The 23,465-nt window shown below is 41.1% G+C and overlaps 1 protein-coding gene across 3 annotated transcripts; it reads left to right on the forward strand.

The window, feature by feature from the left end:
- On the forward strand, window positions 1-23,140 carry LOC117985498 (uncharacterized). 3 transcript variants are annotated; one of them, XM_069500830.1, is made up of 14 exons: window positions 1-572; window positions 2,536-3,222; window positions 4,732-5,787; window positions 13,570-13,669; window positions 14,449-14,607; window positions 15,074-15,204; window positions 15,489-15,586; window positions 16,159-16,311; window positions 16,987-17,080; window positions 17,750-17,838; window positions 18,324-18,460; window positions 18,930-19,008; window positions 19,113-19,210; window positions 19,470-23,140. In XM_069500830.1, the coding sequence occupies exons 2-13, from the start codon at window positions 2,602-2,604 to the stop codon at window positions 19,189-19,191; spliced, it is 2,796 nt and encodes a 931-aa protein (XP_069356931.1). In that variant the 5' UTR covers window positions 1-572; window positions 2,536-2,601; the 3' UTR covers window positions 19,192-19,210; window positions 19,470-23,140. The 3 variants fall into 3 exon arrangements, with proteins under 3 accessions (XP_069356931.1, XP_069356929.1, XP_069356930.1); XM_069500828.1 differs by having other exon boundaries at window positions 19,113-19,201; window positions 19,467-23,140; XM_069500829.1 differs by lacking the exon at window positions 1-572 and adding an exon at window positions 1,327-1,686 and having other exon boundaries at window positions 19,113-19,201; window positions 19,467-23,140.
- Window positions 23,141-23,465: the final 325 nt, after the last annotated feature.

Consider the following 23,465-nt stretch of genomic DNA (forward strand, 5'->3'; position numbering starts at 1 on the left):
AACACTAGACACAAAAGTCTATTTTAACTGTCACGAACGATACTATAAACTTTATTGTAACGCAAGAAGGACTAAAATCCTTGAAGAATTCGTGACGGAAATCGTACAAAAATAGGATTGCCAACAATTCGAGTGACGTCACACAAATGAGCGACGGAGCCTTGAGCCTTCTAAAATTACATGAGAGCTCAAAGAAAAACATTATTCGAAGTTTACGCTCCAATTTTCTCTAAGCTATTTCACATACGAGTAAGTGGCACAGTGAACGACGCGAGTGGTTTTAAAATAAATTAGTTCGTATCGAGAACAGTGGGAACGTTTTATTGTTGAAAACAGTTGCTTTGGTTACGAAAAATCCTTAATATTCGTGAGTATCGCATAATTCGTTCGTCGCTAATGCATACGATCGATTAGAATTACGTCGCAGCCCATCGTTTATTGGAAAAATTGAATTAAAAGTGTTCCGTGGCGAGCGGTCGTGTGTCACGCAAAATCTTATTTGGATACGCTAAAAATAAAACAAGGAGTGTATTTTGGGTTGTATTTTGGTGATTTAGCGGGCGAGAGATCGGGTGAGTCGTGTGAAAGTGGTAATTGGGTGCATAATTCTCGTTAGTCGATGTCAGCGCGGCCTTCGGCCCACGGTGTCAAGTTACAGATCGTATCAAAATAAATTCAAGACAAAATCGAAAACTACGCACCCAGCTGCACGCTGGAGCGATATCGTCCCGCGAGACGAGAGGATCAATGCGAGGCCGCGACCTTGACTGGCTACAGTCTACAGCTTTCAATAATCGCCATCACAAACATACCATTATGTCATTTGTTGCAGCATTTGTCCACAGGTCCAAAATGTATAAACCAGACCATGTGATACATTGCAATGTTTACAGCCAAAATGTTCATACTCAAGATGACAAAACAAACACAGAAGAAAAACAATATCTATAATAATGTATTTCCTTAGAATAACAACTCGTGTATTTCTATATCATCATAGTTAGTAACATAGGTAGTTAAAATATCACCTACAGTCTAACTGCTATGTGGGTATATTGTTGTGAAATACAGCCGTGCAAAAACTACTGTTAATGTATTGGTAATCAATCTTACATTATGTAAATGAAATACCAATAAGTAACTTCTACGTACATATATAATTGACACTCCACTCTGCCTCTGCACTAACTGAAGACTACAATTATGTTAGTTCATGTAGCAGAAATAATGTCATGTACTTTATATTTAAGTATAGGAAATAAATAAATTACAAAATATGCTGTAATTATGCGCTAAAATTGTTTTGGTTTTAAGATAAAGATAAAAATAATGTAGCATTAATATTTTTGCAATGCCATGAGGGTTCCATACTACAGTTGTATTTTTGCAATGCCATGAGGGTTCCATACTACAGTTGTATTTTTGCAATGCCATGAGGGTTCCATACTACAGTTGTATTTTTGCAATGCCATGAGGGTTCCAGACTGCAGTTGTATTTTTGCAATGCCATGAGGGTTCCATACTACAGTTGTATTTTTGCAATGCCATGAGGATTCCATACTACAGTTGTATTTTTGCAATGCCATGAGGGTTCCAGACTGCAGTTGTATTTTTTCGACATTATGCACGATAAATCGAATACTATTGTGCATAAAATTTAATAAGAATCTGTTTTAGAATGTACAGGTAAAACCCTTTCATATGAAACCCCACTTGGTATAGTAACCTTTCTTTAAAAGTTGAAAATACTAATTATTTGTTCACCATTTATATATATAAATGTAATCACAAATTCACGGTTTACAGTTTTTTGCCCTTATGTCTGCTATAAGGCCTATAGATGCCAAATTTCATATTTCTAGGTCAACAGGAAATACCCTATAGGTTTCTTGACAGACATGACAGACAGATAGACAACGAAGTGATCCTTTAACGGTTCATTTTTCTTTTTGAGGTATGGAACCCTAAAAAAGAAATATTTATTTCACATAGGACATCTAATACTATGACAGACGATATTATGTCAAAAATCTACCACCGGTTTGCGAAGGAGATTCTACTGAGAAGAGCCAGCAAGAAACTCGGCAGCTGCTTGTTTTATTAAAACTAAAATGTTACAGTATGTAAATATGCAATGCATAAGCAATGTAACTATTACACTACCGTCTGGGCTGCAAGGCCGACAGTTTCCATGCAACCTTGTCACTTAGAAAATTGTCAATGCAAACTTGCCAATGTGCCTTATCAATGTGAAAGTGTGTTTGTCTGTCTGTCTGCTAGCTTTTCACAACCCAACAGTTCAACCGATTTTGATGAAATTTGGTACAGAGTTAGGTTACATTCTGGAGATGGACATAGGCTTACTGTTATCCTGGAAACTCAAAGACCTCCCACAGGATTTTCAAAAACTAAATCCACGTGGACGAAGTCGCGGAATCATCTAGTTGCATAATAACTGTGACTTAACTAATTAGATATATTCAGATAATCGTCCAGACTGAACTAAAGCCCTGAGAATGTGTTCATTTGTTGCAGGTAATAACTTAAAGATGCAAAGCAGGCGCCCGTCCAGACTCAAACCACACTAACACACCAAACACAATGCCCGTCGTGTCGCCCTCCCGGTACACCCCCGCCACCTCCGCGCTCTCCGGCTCCTACCGCTCCACGCTCGCCGCCTCCTCCAGCATCGACAAGCCGTACTACAGGAACAGCGGCGGCACCTACGTCACCTCCACCGTGAGGAGCAGCCATGGCGACCGCACCACGGAGTACAGGACCAGGTACAGCGACGTGGACGGCAAGAGGGAGAGGAAGACGTCCCTCGTGGAGTACAGCCGGAGCTCCCGGGCGCCGAGCGGGGGCGACTCCGACAGCGGCATCTCCAGCAGATACCGCTCCGACAGAAGCGAGTCCAGATCGCGAGATGTCTCCACAACGAGGAGCGAAAGTTCCAGAACTTCCGACTTGAACAGGGGCAAGAGGAACGTGCTGAGCACGGCAGCGTTGGCCATGTCCACTGTGGACTTCTACAACAAGTACTCGCCCGCCAACTACGTGCCGATGACGCAGAGGATCCAGCAGCAGGCGCAGGCGCAGGCGCAGAACAACAGCTACGGGGAGATCTCCAGGTCCAAGTCCATATCCAACGACATCGGGCGGCCGCCCGCGGCCGACTGCCGGCCGCGGCGCGCGCGCCTCTCCGCCGCCACCATCGCCGAGGTAACTCGTCAATGGCATCGCGCTGTTGATGGGAATCTTATGGTAACGCCATCTGTTTTTCATTTTTAATATGTTGGTTTTAGCAATTATTATTAGAGTTTTTTTAATTACATTCTTATCGAATTGGGATTAGCTGCTTAGTACGCGACAGGTCGAGGTGGGCGAGCGCAGGTGACATGCGGGTGCACGAGGCGTCTCATACCCCGATTACCATCTCAACCTGTCGCGGACTATATTGCTATTGAGCCAAAGAAACAAACTCTTTTGCTGTAAATAAGAAAGTAAACTATTAGTTGTTTGTTGAGGGTAGTTCAACTCCTTTATACATGGGATATGAACTGTTATATATGGCGTTACCATAACGATTTCGGTGAAATTCACATATAATGCGTCCAATCAGGCTTGTTTATTCGCGGGATCGCATTTTTCATTGCTAGGTTTCTATTTTCTACACTATTTTACTTTTTAATTATTTTGCCCTTATAATATTCTTATATGCAAATGCGAAAGAAATATTTTTTTTTATAAAAAACCTTGCACTGTTTATGTAGGTACTTAAGTCAATAAAACCTGATTTAAAAATTGTCTTCTAAATAAAATATATTTACTTACCTATTACGATCTAAAGTCCAAGGTTTTGGCCCAAAGGCAAATTCGATGAGAGGTCAATACACGTTAAACGTATTTATCATCAAATTATTAGTTAAATGTTTGTGAGCCCTGTATTATGAGTTCTGAGTTTTACTAATACATATTATAATATGACAAAAATATATGTAAGCCACATATTAAACAATGCGTAATTTTTTTTTATAAAAGTAAGGATTAATTTAAATAATTTAGAGTAAAGCTAGTTGGAGGTAGAGAACGTAATTTACGAAGTGCAGAAAATGCCTCCTGTATTTGAGGCATTAGAAGATGCAGTGACGTAGATCCCGCGGGTAAGCCAAGCCGTGTGCGCGTGTGCTGTGTGTTCATGTTCTTAACCATCGCACTGAGCCATCCAACAGCTTCCCATAGATTCACGTGCCGCCCGAAAGCCCATGTAAATACTTTCAAAAGTTAACGCTTTCTTTCTAAAACCATAACCCTCTACGGACGAAGAACTCTTATTTGACGTCGCTACGGCAGCTATCGATGTTTGAATCTATGCTTTCGCTTTCAGTAGGATACCATTGCATTCTCGTTTCTATCTAAAATATTATTTGAACTTATTTTGTGAGACAAACATAGCGCTGGAGATTTTTAAAACAGTTCAGGCCGGGTAGTGATCGATGATAGAAATATTGCCCCTGGTACCACGGGATACGGTGGGATCTCTGCAAGTTGTCGGAGTCCTTAAGCGTTAACTTTTGAAACCGCTCGTCTTTCGCTCGGTTCCCTTCATCGTAGTGGCAGCCGAGACCCTCGCGGTCTGCGCATGTGCGGATCTGTTAGAACTAACACACACATCGCGCTACTCCCATGAAATTTCCATTCTCGCTAAGTGTAAATTTTCAACACAACCAGAGACCGGAAGGCAGAAACAAGGAGTGTTCGTCCTCGCCGAGCTCCAGCAAGCGTCACTCGCTGTCCAACGGCGCTCGCGACACGAACGGCAACGAGGTGCCCTCCGTGTCCGAGATCCGAAAGCGCTTCGACCCCAAGATGACGGTGACCAAGCTCCCGGCGAACGATTCCCGCTACCCCGCCAAAATTCTAGAGCAATACCTCAGCCAGCTCAAAGATTGCGAGAACGGCACGGTCGGCTACACCAAGATACGCGCCAAGGACGACCAGCCGGTGCCGGTGCACTTGCCGTACCTCGAGAAGAACGGCGTCGCCCACCGCTGGGAGGGCTCGCCCGGCTCCCGCTCCAGCTCCAACTCCGACCTCACCATCAGCAAGACTACATCCGAACCGGTGTCCCTCGCCAAGCCCTCCGCGGACAGGACCGACGCGATGTCCGCGTCCCTCCCCGCCAAGCATCCATCCGAACGATTAGCTAGTATTAAAAATCAGTTGGACCCTAACAACCCTATAGGAAAAATTCTAGAAAAATCCACCGTCATCCAAGTGGAGAACGGTGATTTAGATTACGCGGAACGTAAAAAGATCCGCAACAGTCCCGAAATCAAAATGAAAGATCTGAAGAGTGATATAGAGAAGCAGAGCAAAACGCCGAAGCACACGACCAATTTCGCTTCGTACATACAAATATCGCAACCGATCGCTTCCGGGGCTACGCCTAAAAAAACTAACGATGTGATCAACGACAAACCGGCGAAGAATAAAGAAGCTAAGAAATCTCTTAAGTATATCGATTCCGAGGAGGAGCGTTCGGTGCTCGACAACGAGGTGGAGTCTCCCAGCGGCACGGGCTTCGAGAACAAGACCTTCGAACACGAGAACTTCCTGAAGAAGAGAACTGAGAGTAACGAGACGGAAGCGAAGGACGACGGCGTCAAGTCCATGGAGACCAGCACAGAGAGCACCATCAGCGGCTCCACGGAAGACTCCAGTCCGGAGACGCCGTCGTCTCGCAGAAAGATGCTCGACCTAAAGGACTATGACTATATCAAATCGGTAAGTGATCATTTTTTCAACTTTACTTGAAGGCACACATTTCGGATACCGTACTACTGTGATAAGTTGTTGGCAACAAAATAAACCAATTCTCTATACATAAATGCATACATTTTAAAAACGCACTCGCCATGATATTATTTGGTCTGTGATGTCGAAAGTACTGTTTAGGGTGTACCCTTAGATTAACTAAAATCGTACTTTTTACGTGACAGTTGACATATAGAGCAAATATAGCGAGTGAGTTCTCAAAATGTATGCACTATACTATTGGACAAAGAGTCAGCGCGTGTCAGTAATTTATAAAAGCTGAAAGTTTATTTGCGTACTGTCCCCAACACTGGGAGGAATGTTTGTTTGGATGATTTTTGGATAATTGTGGCTTTGAGAGATAACAGGTAATAAAGGTGAAAAATATCTAATCTTACATCAAAGTATGTATGTCGTATGTTTTTTATATTTTCTTCAGAATAGTATTAAAAATCCTTCCACCAGTAATCACCTTTATCACCTGTTATCTCCCAAAGCCACCATAATCCAAACTTCATCCAAACAAACATTCCTCCCAGTGTTGGGGACAATACGCAGAGAGACTTTCAGCTTTTATAAAATAACGAACGTATGGCACTCACTGGCTATCTCTATAAATTTTTACGAAATTTGTTTACAAACAAATTTGGAAATATTTGCCCAGTTTGTCGTATCGTTCTTCTTTTTAAAACTTTAGAAAGCACTTTCAAAGAGACAAACGCGGTTCTGCGGTGACGATTTGAGGACAAGCACACGCATCTTTGATGTGGATGCTAAACTACATTAATTAAATATTAAGGCTAGCAAAATCTATAGTTGTCTGAGAAAAGAAACCAAAAGTTCATTGGCATTTATAATGAGGGCGCTCGTGTATTTGTGTGCGTGACTCATAGTACACAACTACACACCTATGGGAGAGTGTACGTTCAAATTTTTGTCTGTCATCCCTGTCTTCTAATTTTAAAACGGATTTTTTGGGATTTTTTTTCTTTGTAGTTACAAATACAAAGAAGTTCCTATTGATTTTCGTATACTTACACATTGAGATGAGTTTACCTGACTGACTGACCGTAACCTGATGATCAGAATATAAATTTTAAGGCTGCGAAAAAACTGTAGGTAGGTCACGGTCAAAGTTATGTGAACTCGAAAGACATCAACGCGCGCTCTGAGGCACGACATCCTTTAAAAAACCGTTTCCTTCCTTTACTCAATGCTGCGACAATATTATGGGTATTGTTAGAAGTGGGCATTGCGCCCATGTCCCTTGACTTGACCAAAAATGGAGTTTACCTACATAAAAGATGTACTTATACTTTGAACCAGTCTTTTTTTCGCTTTCTGGGTCAAAGCTGGCAAAAATGTGATAAAAAAATAATCATCATGCGGAGAAGGCCCGCATGACGAATAGATTCCGAATCTATTAATATACGCGCTAAATGTAATGTCCCGAAATAAAATACGCGGGAAATGTCGACCGGCGACCACTGCGCCACGTGGACAACTTGACGTTTGCGTCGTCGCCATCTTGCGTCGCCAAGTGCTGCCAACATTGACAAGTGACATTTAATTTCAAAGTAATGTTTCTTGGCCTGGAACCAAGGAAGAAAACCTTTTTTGTAACTTTTGATTTTGTTGTGACGTTTTGTTAAATTATACGTCAGTCTGCCAAAAATTTTTTGATGTTATTTTAACAATAATTATTATGTAAACACAATTTTTATAAACATTTTGTTTAATATCCGGAGAAGAAGCTGATCATTTCTTATTGTGAATCTGTATTCAATCAAAATTCTAAAGTTAAGTTGGAACTTTCATCCAAAGTTTAACTGTAAACATATGGGTGGAATCAATTCGAATCGATAACAAGAAACTTTCTACAGGATTTGGAATGGATTTAGGATGAAGGGAGAAAGATTAAGGATTCATTGTTAGAAATCCATTCGGTTAAAGCACCTATGCACGCCACAATACGCTCTCAACCGAGAGGATTCGCTAATTCGTCTGGGAAATTTAGAAAAAACCGTTGGGTAAGAGGCAATACCTGTCATACTCGTGCGTTTGGCTACTTCCAGGGTAGTGCATTCCTGCGCTGCCTTCTATGGTTTCTCGAATGTTGTCTTATAAGTGATGCAGTCGTTATAAATACCGCATTGCTGAGAGGAAACCATACAAGCCTTAATGTTGTTACACCTTGCACTTGACGGATGGAACCTTGGTTGCACGGCACGTGTGCGCCGCGCGAGCCACGCCACCTTCGCTATCTCAGTGTTCAACGATGAATGATAGCCACCGAGCTCACTTGACATTGGTTAGTTCTGCATTGCTGCTTTACCGAGTGATATCAAAATGAAGTTTAGTAGAAAACCTTCAATGGATTAATAATAAATGTCAAATGAGCGGTGGATATCATTTATCGTTGTTAGCGAATCACTCACCTGAACAACTTAGCTCTAAGATCTCTACATAGTATAAAACAAAGTCGCTTCCCGCCGTCTGTCCCTATGTACGTTCTTTAGATCTTTTAAACTAAGCAACGGATTTTAATACGGTTTTCATCAATAGATAGAGTGATTCAAGAGGAAGGTTTATATGTATAGTTTAATATTGTTTTCTATTAATTTGTTGAAATACGACGGTAATTACTCAAGATGTCGGAAGAAGGCAAGCATACTGAGAGCTTTCATTGCAAATGCTGCTGTATTCTTTTGAAATATTATAAAATAACCATACTAGTATCTACATTTCACCCGAGTGAAGCCGGGGCGGGTCGCTAGTTACTAAGTTCGATTGTGAAACTTGGCAGCGATATTTAGCTTAGCCCAGTCGGCGGCGCCCAGTCCACGCTGGGCGATCGCAATGGCCGCTTAATGACGTCACGAGAAATTCGCGCGAAATGCATTTCCCCGCGGGAATCACCTAATTCTCGAACCGCCATAGCCGCCCATCTTGGATTTACACGCGCGCTTTTTAAACGTCAATTTACGTAATCAGCTTCTTTTACGCGTCGCGTTCGGTGCGCTAGGTATTTTACTTGTCGCGGTTCTTCAGGTTTTTTAATTGAACTGTGGACTTGAAATTTGTTGTCTACCGAGAGTGACCTTGACTGTTTATAAACTCTAGTCATGTGCCAATGAAAATTGAGAGTGGAGTCTTACGGCGAAGGGAATAAGGATCATTTTGGGACGCTATGCGTGTGCGGTCCATGGAATTGAAAGAGACAGTGATAAAACTGAAATATAATTCAAATTGAAATGCGTTTTTCGAGATAAAATAAACATTTGTGCTGAGCGTTAACTTATCTTTCTTGATAATCGCGATTTTTTGACTGAATGTAGTTATAGTTTGATCAAAATCTCAGTTTACCGAGAGCGAACCCATATATCAGAAATCGTCACATTTATGTAACAGTTGTTATCTGTGACGTCATTGGAGGAGTTTCATAATTGTTTCATGGATGCCGTCACCCACGTGCTTTCAATTGATATTTTCACTGGTTACTGTTTCCACACTACCTCACGGTATAGTTTTAGTTCTAAATTCGTTTCGGAAATACCTTTGAAGATGAAAATTGTTGTCTATAACTTATAAACAATCATATAACATTGATTTTGAAACGAGCTGAAACCATTCCCCTTAATAGTCGAACATATCAAATCTGTTAAATAATCAAACTTTATTGATGAGTGTAAGAAATAGACTGCTTCATTTACACAAACATACTAGATCAAGTCATGAAAAACTGACTACTGTTTACTTCTACACACTTGGTGCTAAGTGCTGCAAACAGCAAACAGTACAACGAAGCGGTGGTTGTAACGAACCCGAGGGTTGATTCGTGGAAGTTTGCCGATACTTGGAGTTGAACATCTACACTTTGAGAGAAGTTGTAACACTCGTTGACGAGCTCCTAGTTTCACAAGTTGAGAAAGTTTTGGTTCATTTCTTGTATTTAATACTTTGAGTTGACGATTTATTTCAAGCTCTCATTTCGTCGAGTGTCAAGAATACATTCGTGAAAGCCAGTGCTTAAAGTTCAAGATCTACAGCTGTTATTCCCGTAAGTTGTGGAAGGTGACCAGTTGTTGAAGTTGGAGCTGGCTGTAGCGTAACGAAGCTGAACGTTGAACTTGGATTCCAGATTTGGACAAGTTTGGGACAAATTCACCTCTAAAGCCAAGAGTTCACCCGATTAGAGCTGCCACAAGTTTCGAGATTGTGGAAGGTTACAAACTCCTCAAATTGGAGATCTTACTGTCACGTGTTTGGTGTGATTGCTACGAAGCTAGTTAGAGAGAAATTCACTTGCAAAGCCACCCGTTCAGCTGGTATCACTACCGACGACGATTTAGAGCTGCTATTGTTTGGAGATTGAGGAAAGTGAGCAGCTCCTGAAGTTGGAGGGCTAGCCACGCGTGTCTCGGTGCGGTAGACTGGAGGCAGGTGGCGGGTGTATGCTCTGGTACCTGGAGCTGGCGGTGCTGGCGTGCGTGGCCACGGGCGTGCTGTCCGCGCTGCGGCATGAGGTGTGGCGGCCGGCTCGCGCCGCGTCCGCCTCGTCCGCCCCGTCCGCCCCGCCTCACGTATGGGGAGCACTATCAGGTCCGAACTCCGAACACTACATCATCATCATCATCAACCGATAGACGTCCATTGCTAGACATAGGGACTTCCACACACCACAGTCTTGCGCCACCGCTATCCAGCGGCTCCCACAGACTTGTTTGATGTCGTCGATCCGTGTAGTGGGAGATCTTTCCAGTACGAGGGCGCCAATATAGCACATTGGGACCCCAACAACGTCTATCGGTTTCTTAAACTATGTGCCCTGCCCATTGCCACTTTAGCTTGGGAACCCGTTGAACTATGTCGGTTACTCTGGTTCTCCTACGGATCTCCCCATTTACATATCACATAATTTACACACATATCATTTGGAAAAGTTAAAAAAGTATGAATATGTCAGCTGTGTAACATTAAACGCATTTTGAATCCGTCAAAATTATATCATTTCGTTCGAGACTCGGGGTGTATAGTACCCTTTTTACCCGCTTTCAATTTTAACTTTACCGGTTCAAGAACATGTGACACTTTCACAAAAGTCTTTAATTTTTTATCAATAATCTAAGTTATTACAATATTCTCATCCCTTGCTACTACTGAAATTCGGCTATAATACAAAGAAATATACTAAAACTTAGTGGCTTCACGAAATACGCCCCGTTTGCGTGTTTGCGGGTAGTTAGAGACGTGCAGAGATATGACGCAAATATTCGTGACGTGGATACTTATAACTGTCTCGAAGCCTTGAATATCGATTGCAATAGAATATATATGTTTTTTATTCAAAAAACTTTTATAAAAAGCTTTCGTAGTTTTAAATCATCAAGTTCACTGGTTTGCGATGCTCTAACTCCCAAAAAGAATCATTAAGGGGACTCAGTTCGGTGCTTTCTTTATACAAACGTAGGAGGGAAATTACAACAATATTCGATATTGTACGCACAAAACTAAGACTTATATCGATTTATCTCGTCATTATCTAGGTTTATTGATATATAAAACATTGAAAAAAATATTGATTTAAAAGTTACGAGGCTCAAAAGATTCCTATTTTAACACTAAATTAATGACAACTTTGGGCGTAAATAAATAAGATTAGGGATAAGAAAATTCTAAAACAATTTATCATTAGACGTAGTTTATTTATTCATTAGTTGAAATAATTTTACTTTGCAAACATAAATTCAGCAGTTTTTTCTCAAAAATACTTTTCCTGAACCCTTTTCGCGCGCTTGATTTCGGTGAAAATCATCGTGCCTCTCAACTTTCTCATACAATGTCAAGTGAAAAGCAAACATGTTACCCACGTGCGCTGCCAATTTCGGTCGAGCGTCCTGCGTCACCTTAATAAACTCGGTGGTTGGTCTTTTCAATTGAAATTTCGATATGAAGCCTTGTGTGAATGAAATGCAGTTCCGCGCGTTGCTAGGGCGAGTGTAATCCACGCTCTTCCATCATGTGTACACTCGCCGACTGTATATTGTTTCTAGTATTTGTATAAGCAGTCGTCATCGTATCCAAACTAAAGATGCGCCATCGCCAACTCCATTTCTTTTGAAAAACACAGGAACTGTCATTTGAACGTCATCTGTCAACTTAAAATGCTTAATTTTCATTTATTTATTACGAGATGATGCCCCCGAACCCGTTGACTTTTACCGGACAAAAAGGAGCCGGTATCGAATTTACGAAATGTTTAAAGGCCCATTTGGTTAACTGAATGGACATTTAATGATCCCATGGGAACACTTTGATTTTTCGAGACGAAAGAAGCCTGTAGGCCGAGCCGGGATGTTAGTTATTTCTGTAATCTGTACCCGCCAAAAATCTACCAGACAGACAGTTAGACGTTCGCTATTATAATATTAGTGTACATCTTGTATTCATGAATTTAAAAAAAAATACATTAATTTCATCCATTTTCGTGAATTCTTTCCAATATAGTGAAACATGAATCATATCCATTGCAGTATCATCTGTATCATTGAATTTATTATAACGAATACTGTATGTAAAGTTGTGAACGCATCCGCCAGGGGGCGCGGCAGGCGCGCGAATGTCGTCTAGGCGATCCGTTCAACTTTCTGCGGTGACGTTCACACGAATGGTAACACACGCAATACCCGCTCTTGTTACGTTGTATGAAGTGTTATTATTGTGTGCTTGCTTGGTGGGCGGTTGTCACGTTTGTAAATTGCTGCCTTGAGTATTTTAGTTTTCAAAATGGTTCGAAATAATTTTGTGTATGCTTATGCGGTTGAAATTAGTTTTTCCCTGAAGCATATTTCTTCAGGTTCGTATTTAAAGTTTAAACTCTGAAAAATATTAACTTCCTATAAGGTTATTTTAGCGTTTAAACTACCGTGAGTGATTTCCATTATAAATACTATCTGTCCCGGCTTACTCACGTGTGTAGTCGATGTTAGCCCGACTAGTTTCGACGGACGGACGGACGGACGGACTCCCTTGAAAAAGGACCCCGGATGGGTTCGAAACTAGTCGGGCTAACATCGACTACACACGTGAGTAAGCCGGGACAGATAGTATTCCTATAAGGTTATTTTGTTGCCAACACTATCTATAAGAGTTAGAGTTAATATATAATTTGAGTGCCTTCAACATTAATGTATCCCCTATGATTTCCGTACGTCATTCATTACGCTATATTTTCGTGTTTTTGTCTGATTTAGAACTCGTAGATGCATGCCGTTTTGTTGAGTATTTCCTGTTAATTTAGATTATAATTTGACGTCATTAATTAACCATTCACTATTATTTCTAGTAATTTAACTAAACGCATGAGCAAACATACCAGTATTTTTAACTTTTAATCGACAGCGTCTGATGTTTTTTTTAAAAATAAGACGTGGTTTTATAAGTCCTAAGTTTAAATAACTTTAGCGCATATATTATAATATAAATTATATAGAAGAGAAGTTAAAGATGTCCCAAACTATCCCCCTGAGCAACTCCAAAAATATCTGTAGGATTTTTTTAATTTTTCTTACTGCTTTTTTTTTACTTCAATTTAGCAAAGTTGCGTTGGATATAGAATAGTCAAATCGTTTTTTTTTAAATAAATAAATATTTTTGTATAACTGATAGTGTCAAACGCTTGCGTCAATTAATTTTGAATATAGAGCTGCAAATGATGAAACATATGGTTGTGATGTAGTGGATTGTTTGTAGGAGTTGGCCGGCGGCAAGAGCGGGCCGAGCGGACTCCGGCGCAGCTCGGAGCGGACTGAACTCGGGGAGCGGACGACCGAGAAACACTCGCATGCAAGCGGTACGTTCAAATTTGATCACATCAAAACACACACGGTACACGGTGAAATTTTAGTGGTGGTGATCATTGCATACGTAACGTTTGCGGGACGGGACGGGAGGATTTCTTGAACTACTATTGAATAACTAAAACATCCTGTCTCCTCCGTTCTCGAGTCATCTAATAGTAGTTCCCGTCCCGTCCTAATAGTTACATATTTACAAATTCAGGTATAATCATAAACTCGACGCTTGAGTTTTTCCGTATACCAAAGCCGTCAACATCTGTACCCGTAGTACAAGATTTTACGTCTCACCAAACCAAACCAAATGCGAGAGTCGAAATACTTCCCCGTTACAGTAAACTGGATCTTAAATGCCTTGTTTTAAAGCTCAAGTTTGTCTACACTTCTACAGCCAGCGCTCCAAGCGGAAACATTGCGAAATTAAAATCAGTGGCATTGAATATTTGACTTCAATTCAAAGCTGTTTAGGTCCATTTTACTGTAACGCGGAATTATTTCGACTCTCGAATTTGGTTTCGTTTGGTGAGACGTAAAATCTTGTACTACGGGTACATGTATCTACACGTAACACATTTATCTGCTGCACACGTTATGTAGAATCGTGGGCACCTCGGCCATTTAATTTCACCGTTAGTGTTTCCTGTATTCTTCTGTCCCTAAGACCATGAAGACACTCTTTAAAACTGGGTCTTCCGCAAACATCCAAGCGCATCGCCTCAGTGTATATGCTATGTTAGTGATTACCGTATAGTGAGCTCACGTGTTGTGTCGGCAGGTCTGAATGGCCTGCGCAACATCGGCAACACCTGCTTCATGAACAGCGTCATCCAGTGCCTGTCCAACACGCGGCCGCTGCTGGAGTACCTCGCCGACGACAAGTACACGGCCGATGTCAACACCACGCTCTCGTGCATGAAGGGCGCTCTCATCAAAGGTACCGACCAAATTGTTACCGATCCATACTGGCGTTGATGATTTTGGAGGTTGAACATTACTTCCACGATCTTTGTAGATGGCATCACCCGTACTGTCATCCGCATAGCAATGGATATTGCTGTCATGCAACATGTCATTGATATGCAGGATGAACAGTGTGGGTGATAACACTGAGCCCTGTGGGACGCCAGCATTGATGGGCAAGTTGGGAGCAAAAACCGTCGGATGCGATGCTGCGTCAAACAAGAAAGCTGACGACCCAAATACACAGCTTCACGGGCAGTCCGTAGCATGGTAGCTTCGATAGAACTGCCCCATGCCAAACCCTGTCAAAGGCTTTTGCGATATCCAGGCTAACCGCCAGAGCCTCTCCCTTGCTGTCAATGGCCAATGGCATCGATCGACACCCACCGACGAGCTATCGCTTGGATCGGTGAAGGCAGCAGGCAGCATGCGTGTTGCAGCGTTCGCGAGCGTGGTGAAGGAGCTGTGGCGCGGCGGCGAGCGGGACTCCGTCGTCAACACCACGGCGCTCAAGGCGCAGGTGCAGCGGTTCGCGCCGCGCTTCATGGGCTACAGCCAGCAGGACGCGCAGGTATGCCACACACCCCACCCACCCCACCCACCCCAGACACCCACTACATCGCGCGGTGCCAAAGACTAACTGAAGCTCTGGAAAAAACTTTTCCGAGTTTCCGAGTTTCAAGAGAGATACTTATATCGGGTCCACCTTCTTTATATCCATTCGAAATTCTTCCTTCTTTGACGGCCAGGTGTCTATTTTCTGGCTATTTTGCCTTTGAAGATCAACCCTGGAAGAGATGGCAGTCAAGGGCTAAATCGTAATGGAATAAGTAGTGTACGGCTGACTGCTTGCAGGAGTTCCTGCGCTACCTGCTGGAGGGCCTGCACGAGGACGTGAACCGCATCACCGTCAAGCCCAAGCCCATCCTCACAGAGATCGACGACAGCCTCAGGTAATACAGCTTCGTTTTACTGTAGTCTGAGTAGTAATATTGATTCCTGGGAATTTTGACAGTTGTCATTTTAAACATTGTCTGAGTTATTTGTATGTTGCAACGTGCCTTTAAAAATTCCCCGTATGTCCCCGGAACACCAACATTTCGGACGGACTATCTTTTTTTAGTTATGTTTTCACCAAATTGTCACAACTTAATTCGTAATGCAGCTTTCTAATGTTCTATGTTCTAATCAAACAATTTTAAAAATTACTTTTGTTTTCGAGGCGATGTCCGTGTTATCGAGAAGCTTAACAGTGCAGCCTCTTATAATAATGGAAAAACCAGCTCTTAGTTGTAAGATGTGATGTGTGTGCCGGTTTGGCAAAAATGTCTTTTCTTTTCTTTCTTCTTTCCAGCCTCCAAATCGATTTGACGGCGAAGTCAATATTGTAGAACTTTTGCGTACTTTGTATGATTTGTATGATGGATGATGTATACTAACTAAAATGTATATTAGCCCTAACTAAAATGGAAGGGCAACGTATGGAACAAGTGTATAGTGTGTAACAAGAAGTGTGGGTGTGCAGCGACTCGGCCAAGGCGGCGGAGGCGTGGTCGCGCTACGTGCGCATGGAGGACAGCCGCGTGGGCGACACGTTCATCGGCCAGCTCAAGTCCACGCTGCGCTGCACGTACTGCCACCACGACAGCGTCACCTTCGACCCTTTCTGGGACCTCAGGTGAGCTGGCCAACTGCCGATTGGTAAACTTTACACACATTATGGAGAACTCTCAGACATGCAGGTTTCCTCACGATGTTTTCCTTCACAGTTAAAGCAGGTGATATTTGATTGCTTAAATCGCACATAACTCTGAAAAGTTGAGGTGTGTACCCTGGATCAAGCTTGTGGCGGTTGCCACAATCGCAACTAGATGGCGCTATTCAATCGATAACATTTCATGACGTAGTCCCGAACAAATGTACCGCCGACAGTACTCGCACTAACGGAGTTTTCTGTAATCTGGACTGTATATAGAAGTTTCAAGTTTCGTCGGCCCAGCTGGCGTTACCGAGCACTGCCAACCGCTCGGTGGGAGATCTCCCTTGTACGGTCGAGCCCGCACACCGCTCCCGTACAAGCTAGAAGGGCACAGATATGTTTCTAAGAAATGTCGCAGCCTGCCAATATGTCTTGAGGGTGCCCACCGAGGTTTTTGCTGGTAAACCTAACAAAAGAATAAAATAAAGACCTTACAGTGCGGTGATACCGCTTTTTGTTAAGGCAGCTTTGTAATCTCTTAACAAATTCGACTGTTCATGAGCTTGGTATTACTGTAAATACAGTGTACAGTAATACCAAGTTTATGTACAGTGTATTGGTGTACGGTGAATAATGGCTGTAACGCGTTGACAGCTTGCCGATTCCGTCGCGCACCGGCAACCTCAAGCTGCAGCAATGTTTGCAGCACTTCGTGAAAGAAGAGGAGCTCGACGGCGATGAGAAACCGGTACGTGTACATATACACACATACACTATTCATACACAAACACATACGCCACATTGCTTCAGTTGGTCAGACCATGTTGTTGGTGAGCGGCCTCACCCCTCTGCCCTCAAAAAAGTCAAAGTACTCTATAGATCTCAGCCTCAGTGTTGCCTGTATCAATCAGCTTCTGTAGGCTTCCCACGCTGCGTGATGTGCCCAAATAACTGACCAGCCATTGCCAAATCTCTAAATATATAAAAGGAAAAGGTGACTGACTTGTCTATCAACGCACAGTTGAAACTACTGGACGGATCGGACTGAAATTTGGCATGCAAATAGCTTTCATGACGTAGGCATCCGCTAAGAAGGAATTTTTGAAAATTGAACCCCTAAGGGGGTAAAATAAGGGTTTGAAATTTGTGTAGTCCACGCGGACGAAAGCGCGGGCTAGTGTTTAATAAGTTGGTAATGTTGTGAGTAAAGTTGTGAATTATAATCCCAGTATCTTTACACGAAACAAGAGTGAATAGGCACCTTCTAGCCAAACACGTCCATCTTAGGCTACATCATCACTTCATATCAGGTGTGCTCGTGGTCAAGAGTACGCCTATAGTGAATAATAAAACAGAAGTTATCAGGAACTGTCCAACCATTCCTTATGAATTACCAGAGCTATGTGTTGTGTTTCAGACGTGCTCGAAGTGCGGCGTGCGGCGCAAGTGTCTCAAGTGGTTCACGGTGCAGAAGTTCCCGCAGGTGCTGGTGCTGCATCTGAAGAGGTGAGTGTATTGCCCTATATGAACGGTAACAGCTAAGTGCGATATTCCCTCGTGGCCACAGGCTGACACGATATGAATCTAAGACGAACTACTCACAACGATCTCACTAGATGGCACCACAAGTATCACTATGAAGCCTGAATCACACTGACCAAGTTTTAAACCCAGAAGACTACATATGTACAAGATTCAAGAAGAGCACGACACCAGCTCGGAGGAAGTTCCTACAGTTACACATCACACTGCTCCCGTACAAGCTAATACAAGCTAATAACTTTACACATAAATGGAATAACGGTAGTAATTACTGCCGTCTTAGTTTTTAAAAGTCGTTAACTGAAAAAGTACTTTTTGTAGTTAACCGCTTTTTACATATTAGATTATGGTAAACGACATTCTCTGAACCCATAGCTGTCGATTGTCTTTCTAAAGCTTGATGTGTAATATTTACTGCTGGGTACTGTACACAATTTGGCTCGTTGCAGGTTTTCTCCGACGGAGCGGTTCCGCGGGAAGCTGTCGGTGGTGGTGGAGTTTCCACTCAACGGCCTGGACATGTCGCCGTTCGCGGCCGCGCCCACGCATGCAACATATAACCTCTACGCGGTCAGCAACCACTCAGGTATGTAACGCCTTCAAATATTCTGAAATATTTGGTTTTTAACTGGTTTTACTGTTACAAGTACGCTAGACTTGCGCTTGCCGACCTGTTTTTGAAGCAACTTGATTTTCGCCATTTTGGTGCTGATGCAGGCAGCAATGAGCGGCATGTGAGCGTACTCTGAACGAAATGTTAGCTATAAGATATCTGTCAAAATTTGCAATTTTGATCAATGATATTAACTTCTTGTTTAAAACACCTCGATAAATATGGTGACCTCAAAACAGCTGTTCTATTTGGCGGCCATTTTAAATACGGATGGAGGTAACGCGAACGTTACTTTCGTCCGAAAAAGCTTAAATTATTTGCAAGTAGCACTTAAAGGAATTTTAAATCAATTTTTTAAATATTTTATTAGAACATAAGCTGCGCGTACGCAGTGATTTGATTTTGACTCTGTCCGTTATAAGTTATGTTTGTCACGTTGCAGGCACGACGTACTCGGGCCACTACACGGCGTACTGCAAGCATCCCTACACTGGCGACTGGCACGAGTATAATGACTCCAGGTAAAAGCGAAATGCGCCACGTGTTGCAAAGTATCTGAAGTACGGTAGTCCCAGGGGCATTGTGGCGGATAACGGTGCACAGTTCACATCAGTTGTTGTTGCAGGGTGTCGACGATCGCGCCGCGCGACGTGGTGTCGGCGGAGGCGTACGTGCTGTTCTACGAGCTGGTGCCGCGCGCGTAGCGCTCGCTGTGTGAGTACTCTCATAATTAGGATCTCGTATAATAGAAGTTTGTTTGGAGTTAAACTTTTATCTATGAAATAATTTTTTTTGAAGTACACTCGTAAATGTCAAAAAGTGCGTAAGCCCCGCGCTAATATCTATATAGATACAGTATACACCGTTACATACATATATTTATAATTTTATTTATTGATGTTGTTGTATACATAAACTAGGCCTATTCGCCATACATTTTTGTACTGCTTCCTTTTTACCTAAAACATGTAATTTCCAGAACCCAGTGAAAGTGAAGTGGGTCTGCTGCGAAGGTGTCCGCTGACCGTCGCACGGCCGCACTGCGCCGTCACTTGACCGCGCGGCAGTGGTCAGTGATCGCGCGACGGTGGTCAACTGGCGTGACGTCACGGACACGTGCCTGGGGTTGTGCTAGTGACGAGTGAAACTTGTGCGTGATATTACACTGGACTGTGCCTCCCTACTAACTAACACCAATCGAAATTATCTACAGTGAAAATATATTACAAGTAAAAGCCGGCGGCCTGGCTGACGAGCACTTCGGCGGCTTTAGACGTCTAGACTCTAGGCTCTAGTCAGTGTCAATCGGGATGGTGTAAGGATTCAACAGCCATAGATCCAACCCTGTCCAGGCATTTGGAACTTACGATGGAATAAAGAAACTACACATACAACATGAACCCTGATAACACTCCTTATTTTGACAGTGGTGCAAAACAAACCTGTAACTAATAATCGGAAGAAGTCTATGGAATAACAGACATCTGTGTTTAGAATGTGGCGAAACTTTGCAGTCACTAACATAGAAAAACAGTATAGACCACAAATACGACGCTGAAAAATAAACGTAAAAATAGAGCTCTTATTCTATGGCACTAACTATTTGATACTTTAAAACACCTCTTTGAAGCATGTAATTTTTGAGAGTTAACCTGCTGGCACGGGCCGGGGGCGGCTTGGGGGTAGAACCCTTACATTACGAGGGTAGTTTACGAAAACATGTCCTGACTATGTAGCATCACAAAATGCCTTGCGAAAAACAAATAGGCAAATTTCAACGCCATAGATCGTGCGTAATGACTCGATCCTTATACAAAGTTATCTACTATCTAATCTAATTTTTGATCTATCTAGTCTAATTTTTGATTATACAATTTTTTTTGACGTTTCCAGTGCTACGGGGGGGGGGGGGGGGGGGGAAATCGCCAACTGAGTTTGACATTAGCTAATGTCAAAACGTGTTGTTTAATAAAAAATCCGACTATAGGTTTTTTTTTTGTATTCTGGTAACCTTAAAATCTATGGACATTTTCCAGGCAAAATACTTAAGGGATCATCCACATTGTATGTGTGTATGAGGGATAATTTGCGTTTTCGAAAATTGCGGCTTTTCACACAAACCTGACATCCATCACAATTTTAGTTCTTACGTCTATTTATATTTTACATAGAAAAAAACATGTAAGTATATAAAATTGTGTCACACGTTGCCAGTTTTATCCAAAGGTAAAAGCAGAAGAAGCGCCGGAACAAACAGTGTCACTGACTATTCGTTCTTTATTCTACAATAAACAATATTTTAGTTTTATATAAACATGAAAAAATAAGTCAAATAATGGGACAAGTTTGTCACCGAGAGAGAGGAGTCAAGACTTGTGTGTAATAGTAAAATATTTTACTATAGTTTATTTAAATAGAATATTAATATATTTATTTAGATAAAATTGTTTAATTTTACATATGAAAGGTAATTGAATAATTTGTTTATTGTAGAATAAATCACTGCTGAGCTTAAAGGAAATCTATAAATTGTGTAAAAAGATCAATAAAAAGTATCTGTGGATTCGACATCTACACTTGTTATAGTTTTTAAACTAAAGTTTTATCAAAAAAGGAGTTGCCATTTATTTTGAAATCGTTTTCGCTTTGTTGCATCATGCAAGAAATTGCTGGGCCGGTTGAAACAAAACTTTTACAGTTTCAAAACATATACTAGTCAGATTTAAATACTGTTCAGGCTACTACTGATCAAAGAGTCCTTGAAGTCGACATACACGCGGGCGAAGCCGGGAGCAACAGCTAGTGTCCATACTGATATCAAACAATCGTTCGTCATCCAGTACTTATTATGTTGAATGTGGCCGATGTAAATATGTGCTCATAATATTTAGTATGGTATATAATTTTATGAAAATCATGGAGTACAATTTTACTAAACACAATGACAACTGCAAATTAAATTAGTACTAAACTCAGTCACATGTATATGTCTGTATAATTAGCTATTACCACTAATCTTGCTAACATTCAATAAAATTTGACTCAACCTCATGTGCAAGGCCCTTCCGTATGTTATGACGTAATAGCAATGTAAATAGAGCGTTTGTGCACTCATTCGTATTTTGACATATTTTGTATGACGGCCACTTCGAATCGTTTTACGAATAAGAATGAGTGGACAAACGCTCTGAGTTCAGATATTATTTGTTCTGTGATCCTATCTCATAAAATGTTTTATTTGACTGACATTCAAACGATTGTTAATTTAACATCAATGTTACCATATTATATATATATAGTTAGCTATATTTGTAAGTACAAGGGGCGCGTCGTGAACACAAGCACACAGGTCAAGTTAAGGCTAGAGGCACAACTAGTGGAATTCCGCGCGGAAGCACTGCGGCGTTTTGTCCGCACGCGTTTTTCCGCTAGGTCTGTCTCCGACTTAATACGTGACGCACGTCATGCAGCCTAATGTATTCAAACAAAAATTATGACCTTGAAGAAAATGTATAAAATACGAAAGAATCTAAAAATAGGTGATATAATAAAAACGCCTTTCGGGCGTCGACATTCGTCCATAGAGTGCTTCGTCTGTCAAAAACATGAACTACTAACTAAGGAATAAAAATACATAAATTTTAGCTCCTCACGCGGCATTTTAAATTTCATGTCAAATGTTCCAAAAATCATAATTTTTCGAATTTAGTCCTTATTTTAAAGATGTACTTTTGACATGACAGTTGACCCATAGAGTTTAAATGGCGCGTGAGGAGTCATTTTTTACGGACTATATTATTGGCAAAGAGGAGTGAGTTCACTTCACACATTCAATCTCATCAGTCTTGTCAACAAAATAATGACGATTGAATATGTGACCACTGTGAAGTGTGAACCCCTATATTGCATTGCCTCGAAAGTCGAAAGTAAAGTACCAAAAAAATATTTTAAAAGAACATTATTTTATTTATTATCAAAAAATTGCCTGAAATATTGCAGAAGTACGGAACAATAATTTTTATTATAAAAATTTGCAAGTATAATATAAGCGAAACATTCACCATAGAGTATAAAACGCGTTCGTGCTTTTGACGGAGTAAGTCAGTGTTGCTATATTAATATAAAAAGGTTAAAAACTTTGTTGCGGCGTGATTGTTTTGTTTTTTTTTTTGTTGATATTTTGTGATATACGAGAAAGTATTGAAACTAGAGTTTGTACATCTTAGATATCATAATAATATCAATTTATTTCGAATAATAATTTATATATAAATATTCATTGTTGATAATTATAATAACCGAGGTTCTCGTTCGAGTTTGTTAATAACATTATCGCGGTTTGACAATTTGTATGAACCTAAACAGGGTTGGTATGAATTGACGAAATAGAAATAAATAGTCAATTGAACGAAAACCTCACAATCCTTTCATCCACAAATGAATCTTTAATTAGCCAAAGATATTAATTATTGCTAAATTGTTAAATCGCTGTATTATTAATATTAAAAATTAATTTATTATGTTATTTTAATTGTATTGTATTTTAAAATATTGGATCGGTTTGCGAGGCTCGCCTCACTAACTCCTATGTACATTACGTAACAGATTTATATGATAGAGTATATATTTAAATGAATAAATTATTATTAAAATTTCTAGCGTTTTAGTAATGTGAATCCCAAATAGATATCAACTTGAAAATAAAGGAACCTATTTATATACATTAGTGTGGTAACGAGTTACGTAAGGGGCAGCCAGCAAGGAAGGATTTTTGAAGGAAACGAAGATGGAATTTTTCTAAATTTATTCTAAAATCCTTACATGTTAACCTAATCTAACGTCTGAATCTATTTTAGATGCAGAGTTTCACATTATGACGACCTAAAGCTAATCTAATCACCTAATTAGAAACTGCGTCGAGGTGTGACGACAGAATGCCCCTTCACTCTTGTCACTCACTTGGTTCAAATACCTCAAC

Source organism: Maniola hyperantus, chromosome 9, assembly GCF_902806685.2.
Source record: "Maniola hyperantus chromosome 9, iAphHyp1.2, whole genome shotgun sequence".
Taxonomy (NCBI): domain Eukaryota; kingdom Metazoa; phylum Arthropoda; class Insecta; order Lepidoptera; family Nymphalidae; genus Maniola; species Maniola hyperantus.